Raw genomic sequence first — 25,060 nt, forward strand, 5'->3', positions numbered from 1 at the left:
AATACATACATAAAACAGAGAAAACAGATACTTCAGCCAAACACCCAAACAGCCGAATGTCCTTGCTGAAGATCTTTCCAGATCAATAAAGGATTGCTGGCTCTGCATGCTTCAATTGTACAGGATACAGTGAGCTTTGAATATAACAAATTTCTACTGCACAGTTTTTTAATTCTGCCTGTGTGTCCTTTCGTGCCTATCTATGTTCCTCTGCATCCCTCATAGGTTCGCTCCATGCAGTGGCCTGGCGGTGTCCGTCAGATCCCTTCCTCAATCTGCAGCCATCCCTGTCAGCCAGGTGAGCGCAAGAAAATCGTGAAGGGCATCCCTTGCTGTTGGCACTGCGAGCGCTGCGATGGCTATCAGTACCAGGCAGACACCTACACATGTAAGATGTGTCGCTTTGATTTGCGCCCCAACGAGAATCACACAGGCTGCGTTCCAATCCCCATTGTTAAATTGGAGTGGAGCTCTCCATGGGCAGTCATCCCTGTGCTCATTGCAGTCCTTGGCATCATGGCAACTCTGTTTGTGGTGACCACGTTCATCCGCTACAACGACACTCCAATTGTGAAAGCGTCAGGCCGAGAGCTGAGCTACGTCCTGCTAACTGGCATCTTTCTTTGTTACGCCACAACATTCCTGATGATTTCTACCCCTGATGTAGGGATCTGCTCCCTGCGCAGAATCTTCTTGGGCCTGGGGATGAGCATCAGTTATGCAGCTTTGCTCACCAAAACCAATCGTATTTACCGTATCTTTGAGCAGGGCACTATGTCTGTGAGCGCGCCCAGGTTTATTTCTCCGGCCTCTCAGCTGGTCATCACATTCACTCTGGCCTCTGTGCAGCTGCTCGGGGTGTGCATCTGGTTTGTTGTTGATCCCTCCAAGGCTATTATTGATTATGAGGACCAGAGGACATCTAACCCGGTGCTGGCTCGTGGAGTTCTCAAGTGTGACATCTCTGACCTGTCTCTCATCTGCCTGCTGGGCTACAGCATGCTGCTCATGGTCACCTGTACTGTCTATGCCATTAAAACCAGAGGGGTGCCGGAGACCTTCAATGAGGCCAAACCCATTGGTTTTACTATGTACACCACCTGCATCATCTGGCTAGCTTTCATCCCAATCTTCTTTGGCACTTCACAGTCTACAGAAAAGGTAAGCTTACAGCTTTTGTTTGAGTACTGTTTAATTTCATACTCAGCCAGTTTCTTTTCAGACTTGCAGAACTTAATTATTTTTTCTTGTTTCTGCTTGGTTTCCGAATGAGGGTGCTGTTATTGTTGCAGAAATGTTGTGCAAATACACAATACAATACAATACAATACAGTGCAATGACTTTATTAATCCCCGAAGGGAAATTCAACTGTCTGGTCATATCTGTTTACTTTTGAATTAAATAGTCTGATTGGTGATGGTAAGAAAGATTTTCTGAATCTTTCAGTCCTGCAGTGCAGGGATAGGAGCCATCCACCGATGTTTTGTTCACTGAGGGAGATGTGAAGTGGATGATATATATGTGAAGAAAAAAATTTAACAAATGACTGCAATCTTCCACCACATTTGCAGTGGTGGAAGATTAAAGAACATCTGATGAAACACTTTACATCACAATTCCTAGGTAACCGTGCTAAATGGACTGACAGTTTATTTGCAGAAAAAACATATAAGTAACTAATACATGCCACCCATTATTATAGATAAAATCAGTGCTTCCCAAGGTTTGTTGGCCTGTGACCCTTAAAATCAAACATGTCTATCAGGTGATGACTTCAACTAAAATGTGGCCTCTTCTATTAGTTTAATTAGAAAAATTATTTTTCCATTCTGTTTTATATTAGGTCAAATTATACAGCAGTTCTCAAGGAAAACACGAAAAATTAAGGGAAAATTTATTTCTGCTGTTCTAAACAGTTAATCAACTCAGATTTTTTGGGACCTATTCTGAGAAGGGTGCATATAAAAGGTTTTTACCCCCTTGGCAGTTCAGTAGTCAAGTGATCAATTTAATTTGGGTTTTATGACAGGAAAAAAAAGACTCTTTCATGTCAAAGTGAAAGCCAGACAATTAACTATTTTTTTAAAATAAGTCCATTAAAAAAGCCAAATTAAATTCATTATTATTTAATGTTAAAAAAGAATTAAAAGGGGAAAAACTTTCAAGGGGGGTTGAATACTGTTTATAGGCACTGAAAAATCAATAAAACCTGCTACATTATAAATGTATGTGCATGTTATTGGCTAAATAATTATCTAATAATATAATGCACTGTACATAGTAAACTGACACTTTGCAGTTAATATCTTTGTACCGTTACTTAAATGACTATAAACTGCAGGTTTACTCATTTTAATTAGCTATATGAATTTCTCCATCAGTGTAATAAAATATTCCACTGTTTCACTGTATGGCAAAATTAATTTTAGTTAGGGATGAACGATAATTATCAGCCCGATAAATTATCGACCGATATGGGGCGAAATGACGTCATTTTTTATCGGCCCAATAAATTGATTTAATCCAATAAATTGAACCAATAATGGAATAGGTTTTGTAAAATTTCTTGTTGGCATGTTGCGCCTTTTAACAGGTCGCATTGCGTGCCTGACGTCATCTGTCATCATGCACACCTGACTGGCCTGAGCAGATACAGAAGCTAACATGTCCTCACCAGTATGGATGTTTTGCTTGTTGGCAGTGGAGGCCAGGAGCATTGCCGTTTGCAAAAACCTAATCAATGAGGAGGGAAGAACACGACAAGTTTCAACACAACAAATCTTAGAGCTCATCTGAAAAGTCATCATCACGACGAAGCTATTTTAAAAGAATATGAAGCAGCCACAGCAGCTCCATCATCCAAGGCCGGAACAACACGGAGCATGACTGTCCCGATTCAGCAGGCATTTAAAAACTGTAAAACATTTCCCAGAGACTGCAAAAAAGCTAAAGCCATAAATGACAAACAAATTTAAACTGCTTCCAGAAATGGAGATAAAGCAACAACTGCAAGGACAGAAATCAGAGAATTTAGGGCAAAATGTGGGAAAACCTGAGTTTCTAGCAGGAAGAGAGGAAACTTTTGTGATGGAAAGCAAGAAGGAGACAAAACTGTATCCAGAAACGGAGATAAAGCAACAGATACAAGGTCAGTAATCAGGAATACAGCTGCAGATATCAGGAAAATCTGAGTTTGTTGCACGACTATAGGAAAGTGTTGCAGTAGAAATCAGGAAGGAGATGAAGCTGCTTCCAGGAGCTGAGATGAAGCAACAATTAAAGGATCAGAAATCAGAGAATTCAGAGTAGAAATCTGGATTGAGTGAGTTTGTAGCAGCAGCAGCTCAGCCAGTGGTGCTTTGACGGGGCTGTTGGGGGAAAAAATCTGCGCAACACAGTGCACAGAAGATGTGCACTGTGTTGCACAGAAAAAATTAAGCTGGAGGATTAAACATGAAGCACTGATGAGGGCAGAAAATGGAGTAGCTTTCAAACTTCCCTTTAAAAACCTAGAGCATAGAAACAGCATTGCACTGAGCAAATCAATAACAGGTTCACCATAAATCCTTGGGGACGAAAATCCTTAGACAATCCTTTCATTTTACATGAAAACAAACAATGTGTGAATCAGACACTAGAGCCTAACATCACTGATAATTAAAATGGACTTCTGACTTCCCCCAATCTCCAAATCAAAAAACACACGGAATTTTTGCAGGGAGGCACAAGTCCAAAGCACATGGTCCTCATCTTTTTTTCAGGTCTTATTTAGTGAAGCGCCTCCACACAGAACCTTTTAACTGGTAAAGGTTTCAGATTTTCGCAAGTTGTTTTGCACATTTGGAGCAGCGTTTATACCATCCCAAGCCGTCGCTTCTTCTCGGATGTGTCCTTCTATGCCTTGTACGCTCTGGTCGACACACACATTTATATTATGATTGACAAGAATGGACATAAGTTTCACTGGGGACACATGGACATCTGACAGGGGTGCGGCCAGTATGCTTAAAGCCCCCAATTCCCAGATCCGAGAACCCCGGTGAATACTGGAGGAGCAACAAATCCCGATTCCAAACGTTGCCTCACTTGCACAGAAATACATGTTGGCCCCTTGCCCAAATATATACAGTGAACGTTTGTTTTCTGCTGCTGAAAATGTTATTGATGATGATACATTGGAAATATAAGGGTGTTTTTAACATTTTTATTTTAAACTAGCATTTCAGAGAAATCACTACTATGCCCTATGCCAGGGGTCTGCAACCTTTAACACTCAAAGAGCCATTTCGACCCGTTTCCCACAGAAAAGAAAACACCGGGAGCCGAAAATCCTTTTGGCATTTAAACTGAAGATAACACTTTTTTACCTCTATGCCCTTGTTAATCAGTCGTGATTAATTAATTACAAAGCCTCTAATTATATAGATTCATTTTTTTTTAATTGTGTCCTACCACTAATATTTATCTTACTTGGTTAGTGTCATTTTTGCTCCTGGACCTCATATGTTATGTAACGTTAGCTGGAAATCAATAATTTGCGAATGTCTATTTAACTTGTAAAATCTATTTATCTATTTATCTTAAGCTAATAACTTTTCTCCGGTAAGTCGCTGCCCTATTTTCCAAGACGACACTCCTCTGACTCTCTGACCTGCTGCCTGGATGCTGGACGTGACATCGAGCCGTGTTCTCGCGAGTAACTTCGTATTAACCTGACATATCAAAGAGTAGATACTGAGCAAGACAGTTATCCGTAGTTTACCTTAGTACTCACGAGTACCCGACACAATGCAGGACTCTGCTGTGAAGGCGGAGACGTGCGGCAGTGGTGTATTTGCGACAATAAAAAAATAAAGAAATTTGAAGGAGCGACGGCTAGGATTTAGGAATGGTGGCCCCCCCGCTGCTGAATGAATGTAGAGCAAACACTGGGATCCAAAGATCAACAGGACTCAAAATGAATACACGCAGGCCGGCGAGTGTCGGAGATTGACGGCTGGGACGCATATTTTGACAGACAAAAAATTAAGACATTTTATTTTGATGTTACAAGATCACCATCATCTTCAAATTTAGAATTAAATTTTAAAAATTAACAATCTAAAATAAAAGAAATTTTTATTTAATAGTCTGCTGATTATTTATTTTCCAAAGTTACAGGGAGCCACAACAGTGGGCTGAAAGAGCCGCGGGTTGCCGACCCCTGCCCTACGCAGTTAAAACAGTAATAATTCTGTAAAAGGCTTTTATTGAGACATGCAGTTTATTTTGGTTGAAGATGCACTTTATTTTCTATTTATTTGTCTTTTGGGAGTTGAGGTTGACATATGTCAACTGATTTAATTTATTTAATATTTGATTTACAAACTACACCTACCTCATCCTCATGCACTAAATGTTGTATTTCTTTGTTATACATAGAATTGTAGAAGATAAATTTGTTTTTTTGCAGATACACCAGTCATAGTTCTGTTAAACCCTTATCTTGATGGATACACTTTTTATTTTAGTTGTGATTTGATGTTAGAGCGTTTGATATACAGAATTAATTTTCATTTACAGCAACTGACCACAGGCATAGGTTCTAGTTTTGAAAAGTGTAATAGTCTGTGTGAACAATCACTGGAGATTTTATTTTGATTTACTTTTTGTTTAAGAAAATGCACTGTTTGTTATTTATTTCAACTGCTTGTGATATTTTCACAAAAAATAAATTCACGTTTGAAGAGCCTGTACCGTTGTTTACTGTTACAGTTAGGCCGAAACTATTGAAATCTTAGTTTTTTTCATCACTGCATCTTATATGCTTTTTTTTCCTCCTGAGTGCACAAATTGCATATTGTCTTAACAGTATATTAAATAAAAAAGTATAAACTTATTGGGCATCAGTATCGGCAATGAGAAGCAGTATCAGTTAAAATTTTCCATATCGTGCATTACTAGTTTTAGCAATGAAGTTAACAGACATCAGCAGCTAAAACAACAACTTGAGAAGAGGATGTTAAGTGGAACTTTCAGATTGTGAATGCACAATCTACCAAATGTTGACGCAGTAATATGAATGCATTCTCTAATAACTCTGAAGGCAGCATGCAAGCCTGTGACTCACATTTATGTGACGGCTGTATGCCACAGCGCATTAGAGACCCATGAGCTGTTTACAAAAACACAAGCTCACATTTGTATTCCCATGTCAAGTCAATGTACCCAACCTTGTGACCCATGGCCTTGGATCACATCCAGTTTGAGCACTGGAAGGATACAGGTCAAGCTTCCAAAAGGAACATGGAAATCTGGTGTTGGGCTTGGACCTCACATTCAGAGGAGACAGTCTGGGTAAAAAGCCAAAGGTGTACAACAATGACACAGTAGAAATGTGTACATGTAGCTGAAAGAGGTGCTTTGGCAGTGCAACAAAAGGGGCTCAGTGGCTACAAGAGAGGACACTAGTAAGGGAAAACCTCATACTGGCTTGGACACTATCAGCAGTGCCAGCATGGGTATGACAGATGTAACAAATTAATCCTTACCTCCTCCCCTTTGGGATTACACAAAACAATGCATCAAAATGCTGCCCTGGAAACCTGGCTGCGATAGTTAGCTTTGTGGAAAAACATTCTTGAGAGACTAAGAGTGTGCATTGTGTTTCATTAAGAATCCTAAAATAATTTCTATTGCAAAAATCTGCATATAATTGCGGCCAATTATATTAATAATGCAATATGTGACCAGCAGTACAATGACTGAATTTCACATGCTGCATATTATGTTAGCAGCCCAAAGTCCAGATTACTGTGAATCTGCATATTGGCCTTTTCTTCGATCCTCGTCCCGTCGAGCTCATGTCGAGGTGTCCCTGAGCAAGACACCGAACCCCTAATTGCTTGTGGTGGGTCGTGGTTAGCACCTTGCATGGCAACTTCCACCATCAGTGTGTGAATGTGTGTGTGAATGGGTGAATGTGACGTATTTATGTAAAGCGCTTTGGATAAAAGCGCTATATAAATACAACCATTTACCATTTACCATTTCTTAACCCAGATATGCCAGTGTTCAAAAGTTTGGGGCCACCCACACAATTTCATGCTTTCCATGAAAACTCACAATTTAATTCATGTGCTAGCATAATTGCACAAGGGTTTTCTAATGATCAATTAGCATTTCAACACCATTAGCTAACACAATGTAGCATTAGAACACAGGAGTGATGGTTGCTGAAATGGGCCTCTGTACACCTATGTAGATATCAGTTTAACAGTGTCTTGACTGTATTTCTGATTCATTTAATGTTGTGTTCATTGAAAAAAATGCTTTTGTTTCAAAAATCTGGACATTTCCAAGTATTCACTGGTGTAAACACTGATAGTGCAAACAACCTCATCTACATGTTGAAAACAAGGTGAGACCTGCTCAGCTTAACGGATACTGCTTCTTTAATGTTACATTTACTGAAATATATTCAGAGAAATATACTGAAATGTCAGCTGTTATCACTGTGCATTCTTGATGATCACACACGTAGCACACACAGCAATCCAAGTACAAAGCCCACATTATTTTTTAATGCAAGTGTTGCACATCTTCAGTTACACGTCAACAGCAGTCATGAATATCAGCGAGTTCTTTGTTTAATCATTCCATCTCCTCTCTCTGAAGATGAAAGAGAATTATACAGTCACAGAGAGACTGAACTCCTTTTTTGGAGGATGAGGTAATCCATTAGCTAGCATGGCTTTGAATAGTAAAATATAAGTGAAGAAAAATCTCTGAAGGATAAGTGAAGTTCTACTTTTTGTTTCTTCTTCTTTACCTTTGATGAATTAAATTTACAAGCCCTAAAAAAACCTTCTCATCCGGGCTTAATGTAAAACACTTCTTGCTGCAAATTATATGAGTCGCTCATTAATTATGATTTCCTGTAGAAAACTGTACATACAATGGCTGCAGGAAAGTTTTACTTCTACAATTGCTCTGAGCTACAGTAAGGTAGGACACATAATAGAACACAAAAGGGAAGTTTAGCTTCAGGGAAATGTCCTATATTTTTTTCTTGACTCATTTGAGAGAGAATAATCATATTTAATATATAACCAAAGGGGTCTTTGACTGTTGAGTGTGAGAAGCTTCACTTAGCTCAGACTATGGTAAAGCGAAGTCTGACCATACAATATACTGTCCTCACAAAAAAAGACTGCAAGTGTTTTTAGAAAGCACACGGAAATTAATGTTTACTGTAACAAAGCCCAGTTGCAACCTTAGGAATTCTGATTATGGTGGATCGACTGACATAGATTATAGGAGCTTGAATAAGGCTGATAACCGATATTTGGAGCAAATATAATGTTCAAAAGTTTGGGGTCACCCAGGCAATTTCACGTTTTCCATTTAAACTCACACTCGTGCTAGCATGAATAAGTGTGAGTTTTATTTTTGTTTTTTTATTAACAACATGATAGCAGAGAACCAGTCACTCATAACTAGGTATGTCCATTAATAAGATTTACAATTACTAAATGTACATTTCTATACATCAAATATTATATATTAACGGCATGTGATGGCAGAAAACCTGTAATTCATAACTAGATTTCTTCATTATTAAGGATTACTGTAACTGAATATGTACTCCAAAAATAGGAGTGACGACCTTTGAGTGTCATGTGATGCTGCAATGTTCTCCTGTTTTCTCTGAGATCAACTGAGTTCAATAACAGTTTGTGTCAATACCAATAACTGCAAAAATGCCAAATATGTGTCTCAATAATCATTCAGTTTCTAATTATGATAACTCCTGTTCCTCAAGAGAGTAGGAGAATATTCTTTTGAAGGAGGAGGTTGGAGCAGATGGATGAGACAACAAAACTTGGGAACACTGGTTTCTTCGAACCATGGAAACTATTGTTTCATAATGTTTATACATGTTTGCCACATCTGCTGCACCGCCTTTAAACCGCATAGTGCCCCCAACTTGTAGCCCCTGTTTTTTTTCTTTCACACTTTGCTGCAGGTAACAGTAGCAAGGCTGAGAGACACTGGAAGAAAAAACTTCATATGTGAACTGGATTTATTCCTCTGCAGGGGCATCACATGGGCCTGCCAAAAACTGTGCTGCAAGTCCAAAAAATCCCCATTCAGCCTCGATCAGTAATGCAATTTGTGAATACCAGCATGACTATGACTATGTACTAGCACACTCTACAGAGCCTCTGCAACACAGGGACTCACATGGTGAGTCTCTTAAAGGGCCACATTTTAAACATTTGCAGAGAAAGAGGCTTCTAGCTGAAATTTTGGCTGTAGTTGCCATTTAGCCAAGCATTCCTTCCCAAACCCTACCAAGTCAGGTTTGTGTCTATACACCTAACCAATCCTCAGTGGCAACTTTGTCAGATGACAATTACAAGCAAAGTATTTTGCCAAACTTGCTGTCCTAGACTTCATTTGAAAAAAAGACAAACAAACCCTGTGACTGACTCACTGAGCTGTTACGTAAACAATGTCCCTTGTTAAGGAATTAACATGTCAAAGCAAACACACCTCATAATCATCATACTGTAAATGACAGGCCCTACAAAGACTCACAGCCCTCGTTGACATGTCTTTCAGTGCAATTAAATGCTCCACTAGCTCCTGGACTCAATTTACCTTATCTAGCCTCCTGTGCGCTCAATTTACAGCAGGCCTCTGCTTTAGCATTGCAAGCACAGTCATTTGTTTGTCATCTGGTGCCAGGATAAAAGTAACAAATACCACGGGAGGCTTTCTCTATCACTCAAACAAGGACATCTGGTCTATCTATGGAGTGCCATCACCACACTTTATGCTAGCTTCACGAGTAGATGTGGCACCTGCTTACCTAAAGAAACTTTCTAAATAAGCGGCTGTCTCAAAGACAGAGGCACGAGGAGGGGCGTCAGACAATAGCAGGCATGGGAAGGAGGCTTGAGCACAATAGACTCAGTTCAAATTCAATCAGCCCACACAAAGAGGTCCTGCACATTACAGAGCATGAACAGACTGATGAATTGAGTGGTGGTGTTTATTTCGCTATGATGTCTCCGTCACACTATTGACACGGTCAAAAAAAACGCAGAGAAAAAAATGCTGTTAGTTCACTAGTCAGACAAAGAGTAGGAGTTGAAGTCAGTTCAACAAGACCTGAGTTAGACAAGAGTGTGCTTGTGACAGTGTGTTCATCCTTGCTACCTGTTATCCCTCTCTCATTTTTCTGCTCCTTTGAATTTCTCTCTTTGTCTGTTCGCAGTTGTAAGATAAACAGCATTATTCACTGAATTGTCCCGCAGGCCCAGAAATTAATAATGAAGATTGATGCTATGGAGTGAATTGAGCTGAGCAACATCTTGAACTTCAGAGAGCAGTTTTTACATTCATTAGGCCTATAGCTCTGCAGCACTTTGGGTCTCGGCTGTTGACCTCTGGGTGCTCAAATAATGGGCAAACAGGCCATGAAGCTAATCAACGCCAAAAAATAGTGATCTTTATAAATGACATTCTCCCATGAAGCTATATTATTATGTCCCCTAAGGCTCCTATTTGTTTATTGGCTTAATTAGAGTGCAATTATAGTGAATTCTCTTGCAGCAAGCCTCTCTGCTGAATGTTTCCATAGCATGCTGCGAAACAACACAGTGGCTTAATGTAGAATGGGAATTATGCAGTTTAAATGAATCTGATAGTTTGCATCCCAAAGCAGAAGCTCTCCACTGTCCTCAGATTAAAATAGAATCCTTGTACATGTATTAAACCTGAAATTATTCTTAGATTATCAGCTATCACAGACATTCTCACTCTGTTGTGCTGCACTTTCCGTAGGTAGAGATGCAGGATTGTTTTATAACTGCTCTCGTGTATGTGATGATATATCCCCTGTTGTTTTCTTTGCATCTGGTTCAGTCTGTGAAGCTGTCATGAGCTGCTTCTTCCATGTTATGTTTTACCGAAGGCGGCATCTGCCGAAGCATTGTGATGATAGGAGGGTGAGATATATACAGCAACTCCCCTTAATAAGGTCCAGTCAGTAAATGCTCAGGTGCACTGCAATCAGGAGGACGCAAATTAATGGACTGAAAAAAGGATTCGATCTGACACTGAACAGGACTCCATTTGTAAGCTCCTTTCGTGGCAGCTGGGGGTTTCTTTTCAGGTGACACGTTGATGTCATCTGATGAAATACCAGTCAGAAATATATTGATTTTAAGTAAGGCTGAGGCAATTATCCAATATGAACTTTTGGTAGAATTTCACCTTGAATAAATGGGCAGCTTGTGCTTTGAGCTAGATTGATAAAGAAGTAGATTATCTCACAATGATTTGGTTAGTAACGAACAACATGCGAGAAGGGACAAAGATATATCTGAGATAATTCACAAACTGTGTTGCTATAATGTTTTTTTTGACCCATTTGTGAAGTGTGAGAGTCAATGACATAGTCACAATTAATTTTTTAAAAATCCATTGTGTGCTATTTAAAAAAATGCTAATCTACTGATTATATATTGATAATATCTATATATTTAAACAATACAATATAATAATACACATTGAATTTCCCTTTGGGGATTAATAAAGTTATTGTACTATATTGTATTGTTTTGTATATATTATAATCATTATTGAGTATATTAATAGTTGTATTTGCTTCAAAGCACATCTTTGATTTAGCTTCTCCATTGTGATATTTTGCTCTGTTGGTTGAACAAAACAAGACATTTAAGGACTTCACCTCAGATTACCTATGATTAATAGATTGGAAAAAAAATCATACACTCAAAGTTGCTCTAGTAGCACACGTTTGGCACAACAGTGTGAAGACAGTAATTATTTATAGAGCTGCAACATTTAGTTGTCAAATTCAGTGAATATCAATGAAATTCAGTACAGCAAAAGGAAAAAGTTAGCTGTGAAAAAAAAAACTGTTTGAACACAGCACTGACTATGTAAATGAGAAAGAAAGAAAGTGGCTCAGACTACTCTATCCAACAGTATTCCACTGTGCCCCGTGCACATTCGATCTTGTGCACATTCATGCTCATGCACAGGATGGAGGAAAATAGTTCAATGGGATAAGATGAACAGTAAATTTGGCACATGCTAACTAGCTAAGTATCAAATCAGTGCTTCTCCAAAATCACAGACTACACTTTTAAATTTTCAACAAGACTGTACTCAAATATGTAATATTAATATAGCAGAAACTATTTGCGATGTATGAATATAGTGTAGCAATTAGGCATGTAACGATATGAAAATTTGATATCACGATAATTGTGATCAAAATTATCACGGTTATCGATATCATCACGGTATTATGAAATATGTTCAAAATGTTTAAAAAGTACTCATAGGCACACTTAAATCAATGAACAACGTTTTTATTTTTGAAAAACCAATCAAAATATGAGCTTAAACCTTAAATAACATATTAATAAGCTTAAAAAATTAAAGAGGGGACCTTAAAAGAGCCAGGAGGTAGTCCGTTTGCTTGAAAGCAACATTAGGAATAACAAAGTACAACAAAAAAGTAAGGTGCCACTGCCTCATAAAGATTAACAAATAAATACAATTTAAATAAAATTACATTCTTTATATTGTGCAAATTGTAACTATCTTCACATTCAGTGCTCGGAAAGATCTAGTCTTACAAATATAATATAATACAATAACACTACTATATAAAACAAAGTAAAAATGATTTTGTGAAGGAACTTTATAGTGAGGCACAGCAACCTTCATCAGCTTCAAAAATCCAGGCCTCTCAACAGTTTGAAATGGCATCATGTCTTTTGCAATAAAATATGAGATAGCTGCTGTGAGGTCTTTGGCATGTTTCGATGTTGGTGCATAAGCAGCCTTCTTTTCAAACGCCTGGGTTATTGTTTGTGCCACTGTGACCGAAGAGGTAGAAGCTGTTGGAGGACTTGTCCCGGTTCTGTCCACTACACGCCCTCTCTGTACATAAGAGGAAAACAAATTTATAATGGTTATTATTAAATTATTATTATTCATCATCACACACGCGCACGCACACACACACCCCCCTCCCCAACCACCCACACACACACACACACACACACACACACACACACATCATGTAACGCTGTCTTCTGAACATTAACCGGACTTTCTGTCGGCAACAACGGTGCATTTAGCTTTAGCCACGGAGCTAGTATTGTGCCGGAGCAGAAACGAGACGAACATGCACAGTTTTCACGGTTCTCTAAGCCCCACATGCATTCATTTCAAGTTAACTTACCTTTAACTCGCTGCACAGTTGCGGGTCCCGTAGATGAGCCAGCATGTTGGACGTGTTTCCACCCTTTGCCGATATTTTCTTGTGGTATTTTCGGCAGACTGGGTTGCTTTCTTCCACCAGTCTCCCTTGCGCGTCTTTATAAAATCCGAAGTACGCCCAGACTTCGGACTTGGTACGTTTGGACGGTGGAAAAATCTCTCCACTGCCGGTGTCCTCCGCCATATTTACGAGTTGTTTACTATGCAGTGCGCAATGCGCGCGGGGCGCATGTATCCAATCGGCTGCCTGCCGCTGCACTTTTCACAATAGTAGTAGGCCTATTCCTGAGATTTTCCGGATTGTGGCAATCAAACACGGTTTAACGGTAATTAAAATTTGAAACGGTAGTACTAACCGTCAGACATTTTACCGCGGTTTATCATTTTAACCGGTAATCGTTACATCCCGAGTAGCAATGTTGATGTTTTTCCAGTGAGTGCAGCTTTGCAAACATGTTAGTCCATGTGAGTCCTTCCCTTTGAAACTGTTGATACTACCTACATTACATAAGTAGAAGTTCTGTAATCAGCCCAGTCCCCAAAAATCAAAGATTGAAAAAAATTATTATATTTATGTTAATGTAGTTTCATTTTATAGCATCGTTTGCTACTGTTTGGCTTTTGTCCTCTGTTCCACTATGTCCACAGAGCAGCACAAAGATGAGACAGGTGAAGATAATTTTATCTGAGTAGACAACAACTTGTTGTGGCGACACAATGTGCTTTACAATGCTAACATGAGCTAATTGTTGTGGTTCAGTTATTTTATGTTCACAAGGGTGTACATAACGGACATCGGAAATTAAATGAAACACAAAAGGACGAGGTACATGGGGCCAATTTGATCTAAGACACTGGTAATTTAGCAATATCCACTGGTCCTAAATGTTGCATACAGCATCTTCAATGTCCAAAGATCAAATCAAGCAAAACTTTGACAGTTTCAGCTTTTCATCTAGGAAATTTGGCAGCAGACATCAGATACTTCACAGACCAAAAAAATAAATGATTTATTAAGAAATCTAAAAAAGCCCTCAGACAGCACAGTACTCACCAAGGCTGTTTATTCCCCCATATGGCATTGTCAGAAATGCATTTTTTTTTTTTAGAAATGCAGCATTTGTTTATTAATTATTGATGATCCGAAATCACGGCAACATAGAATGTGACCATTTAATATAGATGTACCCAAAAACAAAATAACCTTGCACTAACCCAACGCGTGTTTTGCATGTGTATCATAATTTCTGGACTATTGAGCACACCTGAATATAAGCCGTGCCCACTAATTTTAAAAAGAAAAAAGTTTTGTACATATATAAGCTGCACCTCACTATAAGCTGCAGGTGTCCATGTTGTAACACGAGATATTTACACAGAAACATTTTTTTAACTTTTAATTAAATAAGTGCTTTTTTCCAAACAATGCCTGTAACACGGCAGTAAAACACATTAAGTCAGTTCACGCTGATGACTCCATCATCCCACCATCGATTCATTGATGCCAAGCGTACGCGCAGCAGCTCTATTTCCTTCTTTGATGAGGGTGTGTGCATGAAGCACAAAATGACTGATCTGAAGAATTTAGTGTGAGTGTGTTTGATTTCATTTGAATAATTTCATTGGTCCACCATGAGTTGTTCGGTAATTTCATTCTGCTGTGATGAGGCTAAACGAATTGACGGCATGAAGCTCGCCCATAAAAATCTATACATTAGCCGCATCGTTGTATAAGCCGCAGGGTTCAAACCATTCGAAAAAAGTAGCGGCTTACAGTACGGTAAGTACGGTATGTTTTTTACGAATCACGTGACAGAAATATGTAGCGGGTGGCTGGAATTGATGGGACTTGGAAACACCCCCACAATTTAATCAATTGTTCCTTGCATCATTTACAATGGATAAATCCCGATAAGTCTACAGTGGTCAATTTGTAGTAGGATCGCAATCGTGATTGTCAGCAGGCAGCTGACATAGTGATCACTTGTCATAGTTACAGTGACGCCATGCTGTTATCTCGCAATGATACAGAAATCTTTAACAAATCCATGGATCCCAACTATAAGCCGCATCACCGCTAAAATCTAATCAATTGGTCCTTGTGTCATTTCTGACCTTCCCTGAAAATGTCATCCAAATCCATTAGTCCGTTTTTGAGTAATGTTGCTTACAGACAGACAAACGTACGTCGATCATCACAAAACTCCTTGGCGGAGTAATAATCTATACATATTTTGAAAAAAAAGTGAACACTTTAACATTGATAAGAATAACAAATATTCCTTTTTGAGTTCAAATGTATTACTTTGCTTTACCTTAGGTTATGTTTAATTAGGTCTGTTTTTCTTTTCGCCCAACACTCGCCATCTTCCAGTATGTATTCAGTGTCCAAGAGGACAGCTCTGAAGATATTATTCTTGGGTGAAAGGCAGCAGAGCACTTTTCTGTTTATGTGAGTAACAGCTTGGGTTGAACAGTCCGTCCCTGAGGCAGGAGTGAACAGAGCCCCAAGCAGTTCACTGGTTAACATTCTCTGCAGCTGGGAGGGGACCACTGCAGCTGTCCCTCTATCATACTGCCTCTATTCTTCCATTGTGCTCTCCAGCGAGCAATCCCACGTGGTACCAGGGCTGGCTAAGATGAGATGCAGCCAGTCTGGAGGGAAAGCACAGTGGAGAGTCACAAATAATAAAAACAAACAAGATATTCAAGTAGAGGTCACATCTGGAAAGCTAAACATTACCCTGCTTTGATGAAAAAACAGCAGGAACCTTCTGGGGGAAAACTCACCCAGTCAAAAGAAAGAGACATGACTCTAAAGGCAGCATTTATTAAAATATGCACAATTAGAAGCCAAACAAAGGAGGGGATTTATTAGCTGATTCTAATGTCATGCCCACAAGAAATAAATCATTCTGATTTGCTGGCACATATGCGTTAAAAAATATATTTGAATACTAAAGTCAGCTGTGCTTTAGTCACAGTTATAAATCAGTTCTTATGGTAGAACAAGAACATGCTGCCCTTTTTTTGGTCCTGCACCCGCTCGTTTCCACTGGGATTCACATCATTGTTGCCCACAGCAGTGTTTCATATTGAAAATCTGTTGCCCTTTTCTACAGCGAAAAGAAGACATATGTAGCCCTTATGAAAGTTATTTTTAAACTGAAGGAAATTATATTTTTTCAGCTGTTTAATAAAGTAGTTTATTAAGACAACAACACGAGTCTTCCTTTGTGAAAAACACAAAGCTTCTGCTTGAGGCAATGTGGGAAATGTAAGTTAAAAAATAAATAAAAATTAACAATAGTTTGTGTTGTTTCTCATAGCAACAGATACAGGTCAGATGCTGGAACAACTGTCTTCATTGTCAATGTGACTTTGTTGGTTACTGATCAATTTTGAGCTAAAACAATCAATCAGCATCTATTTTGATCGTTTTATAATTTAAAGCATTATTTAAAGCCAAAATGCCACACATCTGCTAGTTTAATCATCTCTAATGTGCAAATTTACTGTTATTTCTCTGTTATGTTACTACAAACTGAAAATATTTTGGCTTTACAGTACTTTGTTGTTGCTTAGACCAAACAGCACATTTGAATACAACACCCTGGGCTCTGTAAAACGTTCTTTTGTGACAGCTCCTAGGCCTCAGGACCTGTTCTGTTCAGCTGGTTGCTGGTTCATAGTGGTTAGCACTTTCCCCTTGCAGCAAGAAGATTCCTGGTTCAAATCCCGGCCTGGGCCTGGGATCTTTCTGCATGGAGTTTGCATGTTCTCCCTGTGCATGCATGGGTTTTCTCCGGGCACTCCGGCTTCCTCCCACAGTCCAACAATATGCTGAGGTTAACTGATTATTCTAAACTGTCCGTAGGTGTGAATGTAAGTGTGATTGTTCGTCTATATATGTAGCCCTGTGACAGACTGGCGACCTGTCCAGGGTGTCCCCTGCCTTTGCCCGAGTCAGCTGGGATAGGCTCCAGCACCCCCTGCTACCCTAGTGAGGATAAAGCGGTGTATAGAGAATGGATGGATGGATGGATGGTTGCTGGTTGCTAGGACCGTGGAAAGTGGCTCATTGGCCATGATGGCTGACACCTGGGTTGGCTCCTATATTAACTGGTGTTTTCGCTGGAAAATGGTGCATTTAACCATTTAACAGCAAAAATATCAAGCTGAATAATGAATTAGTCGCAAAAGTAATTGGTAGTTGTAATCCCAGATCAAATGTGAAACACAATTTTCTTCAGTATTTTTCACATTTATTTTGAGCCATGTGTTGTATGAGTAGTTATAGATATGACATCATTTGAAATAATAAAACACGTGTTGGCTTTTAAGACAGCAGACAACTAATCTTATCGTGTACTTTTTAAAAAAAAATAAAGAATAGATTAGAAAGGATTTTGACAGAATACAAAATCATCTCAAATGGACACACAGATAAGTAAGATGTTTTCAAAAATAGTGCTCCAACCAAATCAATCTGACAGGGAAAAACAAGTTCTGAAGTCATTTATTCAACATAATATCTAAACACAAGCTATATTTATAAATTCCTCTGAATTAAGTCTCAAGAGATTGATACAGCGTAATTTAAAGTGTGTTTCAAAATGTGTCAGCAAGTGGGAGACTTATTCACATACCTGGCCGAAAATTGTACTGTTGATTCAAAGAGGATTTAGTAAGGAACAACTATCAAAATTGCATTGGAAGCCCAAAACAGTCCATGAAAACACATTAGAATTTTAGGCCTCCTGTAATAAACACGATGTACAATGTCACCATCAGTTTTGTTGCACAAAGTCAACACGATTTTAAGAACAGGAAAATAATTCTTTAATCTGACTTGGGAGCATTCCATACATTTGTGCTATAATTTCTAACCTTATAGACCTGCTAGATAAATCGCTTAAATTAGATAATTTTGTTATCTTACATAATTGTCGTTGTTTGTACCAAATGAAGCCACATACATTAGTGAATATCTCAGTCTAAATGAGCTGAATTTATTCAATTAGTGTTAATTTTGGATTTTATTAGATTTAATAACTGCTAGCATTTTGTTGACAACTCATGTGGTTTGTTTCATCAAGTAGGCAATATCATAGTTATTAAATTCACAGTTTCTCTGATAAAGAATTACAACTCAGCAGAGGCTAACAGAAGCAGTTCTTCACTGTGATGTAAATATTAGTTATGTAAATGTGGTGGAATGTGTAGAAATCATAGAAACTTAATGATTAAAAATATAATCATTAATTTAGGGCCACCATCCTCAGCTTGTCTGAGGAAAATATCATTTTAATCAAAGTCTCAAAGAGACTTTGATTAAAATGAAGTTGATCAGTCTCATTCTGAAAGTCATGAACTCTGATTTAATTCACCTCCAGTTCCCAAAACAAAGAAATACATGGTAGAACCGATGATAATTATATCTTCTTCTTTTCCTTTCGGCTTTTCCCTTCAGGGGTCGCCACAGCGAATCAATTGCCTCCATCTAACCCTGTCTTCTGCATCCTCTTCTCTCACACCAACAACCTTCATGTCCTCTTTAACCACAGCCATAAACCTCCTCTTTGGTTTTCCTCTAGGTCTCCTGCCTGGCAGTGGGAAACTCGGCATCCTTCTACCAATATATTGGTACATGTCCGAACCATCTCAGTCTGGCCTCTCTAACTTTATCTCCAAAGCCTCTAACATGTGCTGTCCCTCTGATGTACTCATTCCTGATCCTATCCATCCTGGTCACTCCCAAAGAGAATCTTCAGCATCTTCAGTTCTGCTACCTCCAGCTCTGTCTCCTGTCTTTTCCTCAGGGACACTGTCTCCAGACCAAACAACATGGCTGGTCTCACCACAGTTTTGTAAACCTTTCCTTTCATTTTAGCTGAAACTCTTCTATCACACATCACAGCTGACACTTTTCTCCAGCTGTTCCAGCCTGCCTGTACACGCTTCTTCACCTCTTTTCCACACTCTCCATTGCTCTGGACTGTTGAGCCTAAGTCAGGGGTGTCAAACTCAGTTCCTGGAGGGCCACTGTCCTGCATGTTTTAGATGTTTCCTTCTTCCAACACACCTGATTCAAATGATCAGCTTATCTTCAAGCTCAGCAGAAGCCTGATAACGAGCCTGATCATTTGAATCAGCTGTGTTGGAAGAGGGAAACATCTAAAACATGCAGGATAGCGGCCCTCCAGGAACGGATCTTGACACTCCTGGCCTAAGTGCTTTAAAATTCTCCACCGTCTTGATCTCTTCTCCCTGTAACCTCACTCTTCCACTTGGGTCCCTCTCATTCACACACAGATACTCCGTCTTGCTGTGGCTAACCTTCATTCCTCTCCTTTCCAGGGCAAACCTCCACGCCTCTAGCTTCTCCTCCACCTGTTCCCTGCTCTCACTACAGATCACAATGTCATCTGCAAACATCATAGTCCATGGAGACTCCTGTCTAACCTCGTCTGTCATCCTGTCCATCACCATAGCAAACAAGAAGGGGCTCAGAGCTGATAGTTGCTCAGAGCTGTATTCCCACCTTTACCTTGAACTCCTCTGTCACACCTACAGCACACCTCACCACTGTCTTACAGTCCTCATACATGTCCTCCACCAATCTAACATACTTCTCTGTCACTCCAGACTTCCTCATACAAGACCACAGTTCCTCTCTGGGCACCCTGTCATAAGCTTTCTCCAGATCTACAAAGACACAATGCAGCTCCTTCTGACCTTCTCTGTACTTCTCTATCAACATCGTCAAAGCAAATATTGCATCTGTTGTACTCTTTCTTGGCATGAAACCATACTGCTGCTCAAAGATGTTCACCTCTGCCCTTAGCCTAGCTTCAACTACTCTTTCCCATGGCTTCATCGTGTGACTCATCAGCTTTATTCCTCTGTAGTTGCCACAACTCTGCAAATTATGGGGGCGGCATAGCTCAGTGGGTAGAGTGGCCGTCTTGCAACCGGAGACGGCCACTCTACCCATTACCGGCCTGTCGTGCTCATGTCGAGGTGTCCCTGAGCAAGACACCTAACCCCTAATTGCTCCAGGGGCGCTGCACCGCGGATGACCCTGCGCTCTGACACCCCCCCCCCCCCCAGATGGGGAGATATGCGAAAATCAGAATTTCCCCTATTTATTTATTCTATATCCCCTAAGGGATATAGAATAAAAAAAAAAAAATTAAATCTCCCTTGTTCTTAAAGATGGGCACCAGCACACTTCTCCTCCATTTCTCGGGCATCTTCTCACTATCTAAGATCCAGTCAGAAACTCTACTGCTACCTCTCCAAGACACTTCCATACCTCCACAGGTCTATCATCAGGACCAAGTGCCTTTCCACTCTTCATCCTCTTCAATACCCTCCTCACTTCATCCTTACCAATCTTTGCTACTTCCTGGTCCACAACACTCACCTCTTCTACTCTTCGTTCTCTCTCATTTTCCTCATTCATCAACTCTTCAAAGTACTCTTTCCATCTTCCCATCACACTATTGGCACCTGTCAACACACTTCCATCCTTATCCTTTATCACCCTAACCTGCTGCACGTCCTTCCCATCTCTGTCTCTCTGCCTTGCCAACCTATACAGGTCAGTCTCTCCCTCCTTACTGTCCAACCTAGCGTACAAGTCATCGTAAGCCCCTTGTTTGGCCTTTGTCACCTCTACTTTCACCTTACGCTGCATCTCCCTGTACTCCTGTCTACTCTCTTCAGTCCTCTCAGTGTCCCACTTCTTCTTAGCTAACCCCTTTCTCTGGATCCCCTCCTGCACCTCCTCATTCCACCACCAAGTCTCCTTATCTCCTTTCCTTCCAGATGACACACCAAGTACTCTCCGACCTGTATCCCTGATCACATTTGCTGTAGTTGTCCAGTCATCTGGAAGCACTTCCTGACCATCCAAAGCCTGTCTCAACTCTTTCCTGAAAGTCATACAACACTCTTCCTTTTCAGCTTCCACCATTTGGTCTTCTGCTCTGCCTTTGCCCTCTTCATCTTCTTCACCACCAGGGTCATCCTACACACCACCATCCTATGCTGTCTCGCTACACTCTGACCTACCACTACTTTGCAGTCACTGATCTCCTTAAGATTACACTGTCTACACAAGATGTAGTCTACCTGTGTTCTCCTACCTCCACTCTTATAGGTCACCCTATGTTACTGCCTCTTCTGGAAGAAAGTATTCACTACAGCCATTTCCATCCTTTTTGCAAAGTCAGCCACCCTCTGCCCTTCTGCGTTCCTCTCCTGGATACCAAACCTGCCCATGACCTCCTCATCATCTCTGTTTCCTTCGCCAACATGTCCATTGAAGTCTGCACCAATGACAACTCTCTCACTTCTAGGGATGCTCTGCATCACTTCATCAAGGTCCAGCCAGAATTCTTCTCTCCTCCAGCTCACATCCTACCTGTGGAGGATACCCAAACAACATTGAACATCACACCTTCGATTTCTAGCTTCAGGCTCATCACTTGATCTGACACTCTTTTTACCTCCAGGACATTCCTAACAAACTCCTCCTTCAAGATAACTCCTACTCCATTTCTCTTCTATCTACACCATGATAGAACAACTTGGACCCTGCTCCTAAACTTCTAGCTTTACTACCTTTCCACCTGGTCTCCTGGACACACAGTATGTCCACCTTCCTCCTCCGCATCATGTCAACCAGCTCGCTACATTTTCCTGTCATAGTTACAACATTCAAAGTCCCTACTCTCAGTCCTAGACTCTTGGTGTTCCTCTTCTCTCTCTTCCTACGAACACACCTTCCTCCCCTCCTTCTTCGACCAACAATCGTCCATTTTCCACCAGCACCCTGTAGGTCGACAGCACTGATGGCGTCGTTGTTAACCTGGGCCATGACCGATCCGTTTGGAAGTCATACATTTGATTTGCATGTTTGATTTGGCCAAAGTTTTACATCGGATGCCCTTCCTGACACAACCCTCTGTATTTATCCAGGCTTGGGACCGGCACAATAAGACACTGGCTTGTGTCCCTTTGCAGCTACATTGATGATAATTATATACAAACATTTATTAACTAATTCCATGAACAAATAATAAACAATGACATGACAGCAACAGACAGTACGTAAACAATGAATCAACTGGAAGCAGTTGGTAGAAGAGGTGAGGAATTTGGAATTGGAAAAGAGGAACTTTGGCAGGTTTGCACTGCAAAAGTGTGCCAAAGTAAAAACACTAAGAGTCAAAGCTCATAGTTAGCAAGAAAATATTCATGCTGTTGTTGTTTTTAAGTAATTCTAAGTCCAGTTGTATTCTTCTAAGAGTTCATTTTTCTAAGATTCTTTGTTACAAGCCCAAGTTACAAGCACAGTTACAAGCCAAAGTTGAATTTTTCTAAAAGCCCAGGTTACATTCTTCAGCCAAAACAAAAACTAAACTAAAAACTCTGAAAAAGCCCAAAGCAAAACTAAGTTGCATTCCAGTTACTTTCCTCTGTACAGAAAATTCTGAAGCCAAATCCAAATCAGCATTTAACCAATCATGGACATGTTCCTCCCAAGGGGTGGTGTTATGCTTCACTGTACAGGAGAGGTCAGAGGTCAAATACCTTTAGAATTTACTCTTAGTAAATTTCTTAAATGTAGAATTCCAATTGTTCAATATTTATGATGACATAACACAGAAGAAATGATGAAAATGACACCAAATACAATATGTCTATCTTACGGAGCCCTGGAAGGGACATGGAGAGAAAAAACCCAGGAAGAATCCCGAGAAACTTTTCCAAGATCTCGCAAAGTTCTCAGGAGTTCACAAAGTTTGTCAGGATCTCGCAAAAACTTTTGCGAGATCTTGCAAAAGTCACATCAATTTGCATCCATTACATAGCAGTTAAACAAACACGATAAGCTGATGATGATAGCTATTTTATCTTTATAGATGGTCTTAAGGTAAATTGCGTGGCAGAGGTCAGCTGTCGTCTTGGTACATCCGCAATCACACTAGTGGATGCTACACAGTTTATACCAGATTTCAGCTGAAGGCTGCTGTTCTGTCCAAACTGTCAAAAGACATTGACATTTTTCTTGTGATATACCCTCCACTGTTGTTAGCTTTGTTTCAAGACATTGAGATGCGGAAATCACTATTGCATGCTTTTACTTAAATATCCTACTTTCATGATATATCACTACAGCATAAACTGTTTACATTTTCCATAAATTTCATGCAAAAGACTTTTTGTAAGTTGTGTATGTAGACACATCATGTAAGCACATTTCAATAACATATCTGCTGCAGTAGTGCAGTTTATCCATATACAGTCCCTCCAGGAATTCGCGATGTTGCTATCGTGCGAATTCACACGAAATCAACCAATCTCCACGAATTTTGAGCAGCCTTGCAATTTTGTCCATTCACTGCAACTCTCCCACAATTTTGGCCCGCCTCCCGTGAGTTCCACCAATCATAGCAGCTCCCAGCTCAAACCTAATGCACCTATGTCACCGAATTCACTTCCTGTTTATGGTTTGAAGATGCAGACATGTGCGATACTAATATCTCTCATTTACCAACAAAAATTACTGCTGAAGACCATGATAAACAATTAATTCACTGATGTTCTTCACCAAAGCGGAGCTAAACTGTTTACAACCGCGCAATATTGTGGTGGAATACAAAAAATATATATCATAGATTGATAAACACTTATTTTTTAAAACACGAAACACGAAATGAGCGGACAACAGACCAGACAAATCACCATGATGGAAACTGTTGCATCCAGATCTGTTAGAGCACTGAAAGAATGAAGGTAAATTAGATTAATTATTCCACCAAAGAACACGGCGGAGTTATGTGACGATCAGCATGTGTGAATCCTTCCTCTGTTACCAACATCACTCAAAAACAGACTCAGGGATTTGAATGAAATTTTCAGGGTCGGTCAGAAATGACACAAGGACCAAGTGATTAGACTTCGGCAGTGATACGGCTTAAAGTTTGGATCAACGGATTTGTTAAGGATTCATAGCGACACGGCATCTGATAGCGGCACGGTAACCATGGCAACAAGTGAATGCTACACAGCGGCTTGCTGACGATTACATGATTGTGATCCTACAACAAATCTACCACTGTGGACGTATTGGCAGTGACACAAGGAACAACTGATTAAATTGTGGGAGTGTTTCCGAGTCCCATCAATTCCTGTCGCCCCATGCATAGTTAGGTCACGTCATATTAAACCAGTATCTGACTGCTGCTAATGTCCCACCATGGTGTGCCAGCTTTTGTGGAAATGGTATGGAACGTTAAATAATTAATTTCGGAATAAATATTGTCAATTACAGTGTTGAAACATGTTCTACAAGCTGGAAAAAATGTAGCTTTTTAGCAACTGTCACTTATCTCCCGCAATTTTATCTCAACAAATAAGCTTAAAACATCACAACTTTTATCGCAATTTTTTAGAAAAGCTGCTGCGAATTCAGGCATTTTCAGCCGCAACAATCACGAAAAACGCCCGCGAAATCCTGGAGGGACTGCATATAGCTCGGTGTGACAGTAAAGAAAAACAATACAGTACATGTTTCTGATATGTTTAAGACAAAGAATCTGGTTGAAAAGCACAACCGATTATCTGTCAAAGTGTGTGTAAAAGAAATGTGCACTGAACACTGAATGAAGTCTCTGTAGATTATAGACAAAACATGCATCTCTCAGCACAAATTTGTTTTTATTAACCCAAAGT

The 25,060-nt window shown here is 39.9% G+C and overlaps 1 protein-coding gene and 1 long non-coding RNA gene across 4 annotated transcripts in view; one reads left to right on the forward strand and one right to left on the reverse strand.

The window, feature by feature from the left end:
- The window catches only part of LOC110954544 (metabotropic glutamate receptor 4-like), a 330,260-nt gene that overhangs the window by 296,133 nt on the left and 9,067 nt on the right, over window positions 1-25,060 (forward strand). For 2 of the 3 annotated variants that reach the window (XM_051948292.1, XM_051948291.1), the window contains one exon: window positions 226-1,161. In XM_051948292.1, coding sequence (XP_051804252.1) covers window positions 226-1,161 — 936 coding nt within the window. The remainder of the gene's footprint in view (window positions 1-225; window positions 1,162-25,060) is intronic. The other variant, XM_051948293.1, reaches the window with a different exon arrangement.
- Window positions 12,378-15,996, reverse strand: LOC127534045 (uncharacterized). The gene is made up of 2 exons (XR_007941974.1): window positions 13,275-15,996; window positions 12,378-12,970 (listed from the first exon to the last, which is right to left on the reverse strand). It is a non-coding gene; the product is annotated as an uncharacterized LOC127534045 (long non-coding RNA).

This window comes from Acanthochromis polyacanthus, chromosome 5 (assembly GCF_021347895.1).
Source record: "Acanthochromis polyacanthus isolate Apoly-LR-REF ecotype Palm Island chromosome 5, KAUST_Apoly_ChrSc, whole genome shotgun sequence".
In the NCBI taxonomy this organism is placed as follows: Eukaryota; Metazoa; Chordata; class Actinopteri; family Pomacentridae; genus Acanthochromis; species Acanthochromis polyacanthus.